This window comes from Haliotis rubra, unplaced genomic scaffold, assembly GCF_003918875.1.
Source record: "Haliotis rubra isolate DU_JTF1 unplaced genomic scaffold, ASM391887v1 Scf256, whole genome shotgun sequence".
In the NCBI taxonomy this organism is placed as follows: Eukaryota; Metazoa; Mollusca; class Gastropoda; order Lepetellida; family Haliotidae; genus Haliotis; species Haliotis rubra.
In genome coordinates this window covers 1,176,634-1,184,953 of record NW_025766625.1, presented here as the reverse complement: position 1 = coordinate 1,184,953, position 8,320 = coordinate 1,176,634, and the positions used below count along the sequence as shown (strand labels likewise).

Genomic DNA, 8,320 nt, shown 5'->3' with positions numbered 1-8,320 from the left:
AGCCTCGCCTCGAGATAGCCCTCAACAATGACGCTCAGTTTCCTTACCTGTTTCTGATTGGATGATGAGTTCACGCGACACACGTTTCGTGCACTATTTTTAGCTGGGTATTTCAAAGAATAAGTAAACAGGAAGGAGTCACTGTTGCTGATAATATGGACTACAACAGCTAATCATGTACCGCTAACGTCTCATTCGGTTTAATAATGCCATTGATATCCTGGTAATACAAGCACAATGTGACATGAATCAGGAGATAAAGATGGCTGCCCTTAACGCACATTTTACTAGATACAGTTGCAGCGAACTCATCCCCATTGAGATAAACGCACGAAGAAATCATCAGCGTCAGTACAGGGTCCGTCTACACGACATGTGTCGTCATTTAAAATACGAAGGGGTGGTATTTGTCTGGGCCTAAAACATTTGAACAGGTTTCACTGAATAAGACAAACCGCGTTCAACATGTGTAAGATAGATATGGAATGAAGTTGACAAATGGTATCATGTTTAAGAATTACCTGGATCAAAACCAAGCGGTCGTCTCAGTTTCCACCGATATATTTTAGGTATTGCAGAACTTCCTTTGTGACATTAAATAGCACCCAGTCACTGCGTAAGGCCTGCTGCACGCCCAGGAGACTCTTAGTGTAATTGAATAACACGTCATGCATGAACTGATCCTGGGGAAACCCGACTATAAATAGACATGAGTTGTGACTGATAATCATTAATGTACCCTTTACTCCTATCTAGAAACTAAACTTCCTGTTACTTCGGTCAGAGGAGAAACAGCGGTTCTGGATATCTGTCTCATTCGTATGGGGTAAGTTGTGTTTTAAACTATGATCGCGGTCTATGTCAGGGCAGCATATTTATTTCTGTGTTTCTCATCGCCCGACCGACCCTTTTCATTTTATTGCCGACACACTCCCCCCCCCCCCCTCCCCATTTATTTTCATTCCAACACCGCCGACTCGAACCTAAAATGTACCACCTCATCATATTAAATGTTTATCTTGTACTCAGTCGTTGCCACAAGTCCAAAGAACGCGAGAAAATGTAATAAGATCTACAATCAATGAGAACCAACAACATTCTTCAGGTAATTTTGTCTTTATTACGGTATTATCTGTTTCTTCCCTCTCCCCATAAACTGAATCGATTTGCACAGCGGGGGCGTTTACTAGTATACTGGTATTAAGAGATATATCAGAAATATTTGCTGACTTTACAATTATATGTATATGGCTGGACATAACAATAACATAATATTGTTGCGACATCATTTCCAGTGATGAAGATGTAAACGTTACAGTACATACACGTACAGACACAGGACATCGTGTTGGTTAAATTACAATCTGTAGTGACTTGACACACTATGTTGGATGTACTAGGGTTCACTGTGTGACTGCTCTCCGCTGTCAAGGTAACGATAAAGTAAACTGCTCGGTGTCAAAGCCCATTCAACAATTTCGGACAGTTTGCTGAAATCTGATATACCGATATATACATTTAGGTTATGGCAGTATGGGTATCCATATTATACACAATATAAATAATTATGTTGGTAATTCATGGAAATGTCCGAGTAGAAATGTGAAAGGAGTCAGGTTTACAACTACCCACACATTCATGGTGTCTGTAGCAAATCTGATAATTATGTCAAGTGTAATTTAGCGCTTATGATATTAATTTCCAAAATGGCCTCGGCATTGCAAACCATTTCATCATAAACTGCTACGAATATTCTTTCTAATATTCTATTTCGTACTATGTACTTTGGACGTCCAGACAATTTCTTTGACCGAAGTAACTACAAGTATATTTCATTTTCTCTAACGATTATGTATTTAAGTTCACAAACTACAGCTAACAGACAAGGCTACTTTCAGGCCCAGTCGACCATTTACTACCCATCAAAAGTTTAGACTCACTTAAAGCACTCACTAAACGGATTTTGTCCGGGTGGATTTTGTCCTGGATTCCACTAAACGTTATGTATATATGTGTGGTTACATGGAAGATGAATTTTCCCACTAACTTGGGGGAACCAACTGAATATCTTATGCAGATGAATTGCACGAAGATCATGCATCAAATTGCTGAAAAGCATGTGCAAATATCTTGCATGTGAACAGCTGCGGTTTGGTGTAAAGTTTGTTAAGAATTCTCCAATTTTCACTGAGTTTCATCATTTATTGAACTCATGACAATAATCGTTTCAACGTTACGAATTTGTTTTACAATACATCAGATCATGTGTAAATAGTATCTTTAAGCAGTATGGAATATTTTGCAAAATCTAGTTTAGAACAGTTGACTGAAGTAAGTGGCTGCACTGTTGACGGGTAGTATATACCAACAACTTTCATATATGAACCAAGGTACATCGTGAAGTTTTGATTGTTGTGCTGTCTCTTGCGTTGGACTCTTGTGTTGATAATGGGAGTAAGCTGTGTTAAAGTCAACTTCAATCAGTATTCAAGTTAAATCACAATATGATGCTAACAAACCTAGAAATATTATGGGACATACAAATGTAGACCTGCTGATCAATTAGGAGAATGTGATATTTTGCCTTTGCTAGCTTAGGTTAAGTGGTACTTATGATGCCATCCCTATTTAGGGGAACTTCATGATTTGTCAGCCGAACTGTCACAACCGTTATCGAGTATAGTTACCTGTTGCCCATAATAAAGGAACGCCCGCTTGAAGCGATACGATACTGAAATGCCAATCGGGTACAGAAAAGACAGAGACACTATCAAATGTGTATTTACGAATTATAATGTATGTTTTATTTTCTAAATTACAGTATCAACCTTTGACCACGGCTCTGAGCAGAGTTGGATGTTTCCAAGCAGAATCGGTCAACTGACTGACTAAAATGACGATCGGTTATATTCAACGGTCTCATGGTCCATGCAATGGCATGTCTGAGAACAAGACAAATGGAACATGTTCAGATTCTCAATTGCAAAAGCAATTATATAAAACAACAATATATGATTTTGAAATTGTCCAGGTCGGATCTTCACCTGTAAATACGAGGAAAAGCACTGAATATGGTGTAAGCGGTTTAAAACGCCTAAACATACCGACCAGTCAAGAACGCGAGCAAACTGGAACAACAATTCACCAAGAAAGTACAATCCACCAAGAGAGAACTGCTTATATTCATTGTCAACAAAAACGATTTGCGTTGTTAAACAACCAGCGGCCGACTGAGAAGTACATTAACAGCCATGTCATATATTACAATGCTCCGAATTCCAAATCAGGAAGTAAAATCAATGAGGTGGAGACTGACAAATACACAGTTCTAGTTTATGGTGTTGACACAGGTAATCGAAAATCATATACCACTGGTGATAAAACTCATACTAAATGGGAATCTCCAGTATGTATGGGGAGCAGAAAGGTACAAGTGCAGCAGTGTGTACAGGAAGGAAGACATCTGAAACAAGAAGCCAGTGAATTTCATAACGGAAGGTATGTTTCAAAATCAGAACGACTTCGCTTTAGTGATAATCTGATATGTTTTCATATATCTCTCTTTGTTACATCACAAAAAAGAACAGAATTCGAACATAATTATGACAGAGGCTATGAGGATCATCAGTGTGTGAATACTTGGAAAAACAAGACTAATGTGACAAAAGAAAATGAAAATGTCTATACATGTTGGAAGCAACATCCAAGTGGTTCCATGTGCGAAGAACAAATTGGCTCAAACCAACCAACATTGTTCAGTGATCTGGAACATGAACAGATCCAAGGAATGACTGATTCTCACCCCACTGCCCTCCGTCTGTCAATTCAAAAGGAACCAAACTATCACACGGAATTTGGAATCGTGTTTAGTGGGGTGTTGGCTGATACCCAACGGGCATCTATTACAAAGGAACATAGGCCAACGCCCCTTGAATGTGATATAAAAGCGACTTCACGCAGCGTCAGTGAATTGTGTGCACTCTATGATCTGACTGACGTTCATGAAACACATGAAGAATTTGGAAATACAAGTACTACCCACTCTGATACATACCTTTACCACCAAAGCAGTCCCTTTCCAACGAAAGAAACCGAGACAGCTGAGTCTAAATTGCCTTCCAAAGACATGTTTCGTCATTTTGATATAGATAGTTATATTCAGTCCTTGCCAATACCAACTGTTGCACCCTTTTTTTCTTTACAAAGCTACTTTGAAAAGATAGCTAATCACGAACATGTTTCCAATGATGATAAAATGCTACAGGAGGGTTTGAGACTTAGTTCGTTTTCGAATATTAATGTAAATGCGTCTTGCATCCGTCTAGCAGCAGCAGGGTTCTATGCTACCGGAAAAGGTGATGAGACTAAATGCTTCAGCTGTGGTGTCAGGCACTCGTGCTGGCGGAAAGGGGACAACATCTTCGTCATCCATAAACACATATCCCCAACCTGTCTTCATGCACTGGGAACTGACCAAAGGAATATACCGATTCACCCTCCTCCTATACACGATACTGCATCACGACCAGTCGTGTTGGATGATTCAGAAGGCGCTGTTGGTATGGCACTTGTCATGCACAAAACTCTAGACGTAATAACCCAAACCGATGGCCCTCAACCAACCATGCAGGTAAATTCAACAAATGGCGCTCTTTTCGAATCAGCAATACGAAATGTTTTGGAAAATTCTAACCGACATCTCGATACTTCCAACAAATGCAAACCATCAGGTGAATCTGTGAAAGATGACCACACGAGAGCATTTGCGTCTGTTTCTGATGAAGGTGTTCACAGTCCACCATTCCAAACAAGTCCTGAATCTGTCAGTGAAGATGGCAATAATACACCGGATCTGCCTGTGTCGAGTGGAGCAACAGTAATAAGATCATTTGAAAGGATGGAGCCTATTGTTCAATCGGATTCAGCAACCAGGTCACACAATAACTTAGAAATGAATTCGCTACGGTTTGACAACGCTGTCTATCCAAACTACCTGGACATATCAACGAGGCTTGCATCCTTCCTACTGTGGCCCAACGATCATTGTAAGAAACCAGCAGAACTTGCCGAAGCTGGTTTCTTCTGTGCAGGTAAAACAAATTTCTATTATATCAGAAATGGTCAGAACTTTATAGTGAAATTCAGATTAATACCATGATGGACTTAAAACAAATATAGAAAAGAGATACAACTGATACTGCAATGAATGAAAGGATAGCTAATTACTAATAACGCTGTTTTCCTATTATGTATAATGAAGAACTCTTCTCCACAGGCTTCTCTGACTGTGTGCGATGTTTCGTGTGCGGTGTTGGCTTGAAGACTTGGGAGAAGGGAGACAACCCTTGGGTTGAACATGTACGTTGGAGGGCATCCTGTACCTATGTCAGAGTCACCAAAGGAGAAGCATTTATCACACAGACACTTGCAATGGAAGGGCAGAGAAGGAGGGTATGTCAGATTACTCATCCTGCTTAACAACAGCAACTAATGGTTTGATATGCTTAACGCTATTGTTCCTACCGGCACGGGGATTCATGGTGCTTCTGGAATTCTTTAAGGTAGTTAACGTCCTACACTTGCATCACTTTAGCTACTTCTCCACCATTAAGCTAATGTATGCCCAACTATAACCGAAATACTGTTCAAAGAGATGTTAACTAACTAATATATTCGTTCCTCTTTCTGTGCCTATTTTCAGGAACATGAAATTCCAGGAAGTATAAATCAAGCTGGAAACGCGGCTGGTAATGTAAAATGATTACATAATAATTTTCTTAAGGGTTCGATATAGGCCAGTTCGTTAAAATAGTATAAACTGACTTTACACACTGTATGAAATGTAGATACCACTGTGAACACTGTTGTAGCGTAATGACGTCAGATGTTATGATTTTACTGAACGTTACTGTGCTTAGCTTCTCGTGGCTTTCAAAATGGAAGAAACTATATTTCACAAGACGGTAAATATAAATATATTACACATTAGTGGATGTCTTTTTGATTCACGAGGTAGAGTTATTTAGAATTACCCAGAACAAAACACTTAAAGGTTTAGAAAACATGATTGATCATCTGTAACTGCCGTCATGTAGCTGGGATATTGGTGAGAGGGGGTCGGTACTAAATTATAATTCACATGTAATATCGCTCATATTCTTTTTATGCCAACTGAATCACTTCTTTAGCAGACGTTGGAGATGTCCTGGAACGGGAGGGGTGTCAGCGAGCCCTGGAAATGGGATACAGCAGAAACTGTGTCAGCAAACATGCCTTGGACATACTCAGGAACGAGAGTAAATATACTGTTTTTGTTTAACTGTGTATATATAGAAACACGCATATAAAGTCCCTCTAACGTCCTAAAGTAAACAGACTGTGCTGTGTTTAGTATCGTATACAACTGGGAAAGTCATGCAGGAAAGGCACAAAAGAACATCTAAGATTTGAGTTTTCAGAATAAGTGTATATGTAGACAGATCGTGTTATTGAAACATTGGTATGTCTGTGGAAATTTCTACAACACCGTTTACACTGCTTCCTTCCAGACCATACCTTGACACTGGACGTCTTGCTCGTGCATATATTGGCAGAAGAGGATCTGGAAATGTCTGCGTCTACTGAACTGAACTACAATGAGCCAACAGCAGATTCTGGATCGATTGAAGCGATTGCCCCAATCTCAAGAACCACACTGCATGAAAATAATCAGTTAATGATTGGTGAAGCAGTTGTGGGTAGATTTCAGACACAGTCTGATAATGGACATACACAGGGCCCAAACATACCCACCAAAGCTACAGCTGTCGGATCGAAGATTCCGTCAATATCTGTCCTGGGTACAGAGCAGAAACATAAACAAAACAAAGAAGTTAGACAAAAGGATCTTGAAGCTGATGCAGCGAAAACAGAAATACCAAGAGGACATGCTGATGAAACTCTCATATGCCCTGGGCAGAAGCACAGCAGACACGCATATGAGAACACAGTGCCTGATGAGGATGAGGGGTACGGTGAATCGTCCGAAATGTCGGAAGAAAGGGTGTTCCAAAGCCTGCCTGTAATGCCATCTGGAAATAGATCCATTAACAAGCCAAAAAAAGCAATCTGCTAAGAGAAGTGAGTACGAAGGTTACATGGGTTACGATGTGCTTAAACGTCGAAGTAAGAGAGCGAGATGGATTTCGGCTGCACTTATGTGAGGAGCACGAACATTTCATGACGAGAAATAGGTTTAACCACCACATTCCCCCTCTGCTTCTCTTAAATAGGAAACGGTACATATATATGTGAAAGCATCTTAGTTTCACAGAACGTATATTTGCTCTATGAGTACTTGTTTTCACCAACTAGTATCAGACTTTCAGTAATAATGCGCTTCATTGCTGTATCTGCAAATACCTAATTTAAAACAATTTAATATTTCTTTATTGAATGTTTGTGTTTATGCAAAATACCAAATCCATGTGATGAATAGGGCCTCAACTTGAGGTGTTACGTGTGTCGTCTTTGCAGAAAGCACAAAGGAACAGCGTAAGGCTGCAGAGGAAGAGACACAGCAGCTGAAAGAGTCGAACGTGTGTAAGATATGTCTGGAGGACCCTGCCAACATCGTGTTCCTCCCCTGTGGACATCTGGTGGCCTGTGCTGTGTGCGCCCCAGCTCTAGAACGTTGCCCAGTCTGCAGGAAACACATCCGGGGGTCTGTCCGTGTCCACCTCGCAACTCATCTCAAGAACAAGATTCAGCAGTCTTAGTCCCAGTGAAGTCTCAACACTCTACAGGTCTACAGGGCTAGTATAGCAATGTGGACATGTATTCTTCATGTATAGTAAACCGCGGTTATAACGAACTCAAAGGGACCACTAAGTTAAGTTTGGTATATTAATTTCTACTAAAATATAGCGGGGCCCCCATACAGTTTTATCATCCAAAACTGTGTTCCAAAGGAGATATTGCTTGTGTAAGATCATACGATATCTCCTAGGAGATATCATTTTGACAGTAGATTTTGTACAATGCCCTGACAATGCTATGACGTCATAAACTTGATGCCGTCACAATGCTATGCTATCGCTGCACTGCAAGTCTAATGGTAGTACAGTCTTCAGAGATGTACATTTTTCATTGAAAACTAATGAAGAAGGATTTTTTCTGATAAATAGAATCTCACCCTCGTGTCTTCTGATATCAAATATATCAACACTCGGCAAGCCTCGGATATTTGTAACTTTATCAACTCGTGGAGATATATTTGATATCTGAAGACACTCAGGTGAGATTCTCTATATATCTGCCAGTTTGTTATAAGTGTGTTCGT

General features: G+C 40.0%; 1 protein-coding gene across 1 annotated transcript in view; it reads left to right on the top strand.

Moving 5' to 3' along the window:
* LOC124279783 overlaps positions 1–7,969 on the top strand; it is a 36,581-nt gene extending 28,612 nt beyond the window's left edge. Inside the window, exons 3-8 of the mRNA XM_046715663.1 lie at positions 2,822–5,090; positions 5,276–5,451; positions 5,702–5,747; positions 6,189–6,296; positions 6,549–7,112; positions 7,492–7,969. Of these exons, the coding sequence (XP_046571619.1) occupies positions 2,894–5,090; positions 5,276–5,451; positions 5,702–5,747; positions 6,189–6,296; positions 6,549–7,112; positions 7,492–7,757 (3,357 nt within the window). The 5' untranslated portion in view covers positions 2,822–2,893 and the 3' untranslated portion in view covers positions 7,758–7,969. The remainder of the gene's footprint in view (positions 1–2,821; positions 5,091–5,275; positions 5,452–5,701; positions 5,748–6,188; positions 6,297–6,548; positions 7,113–7,491) is intronic.
* The last annotated feature ends 351 nt before the right edge of the window (positions 7,970–8,320 follow it).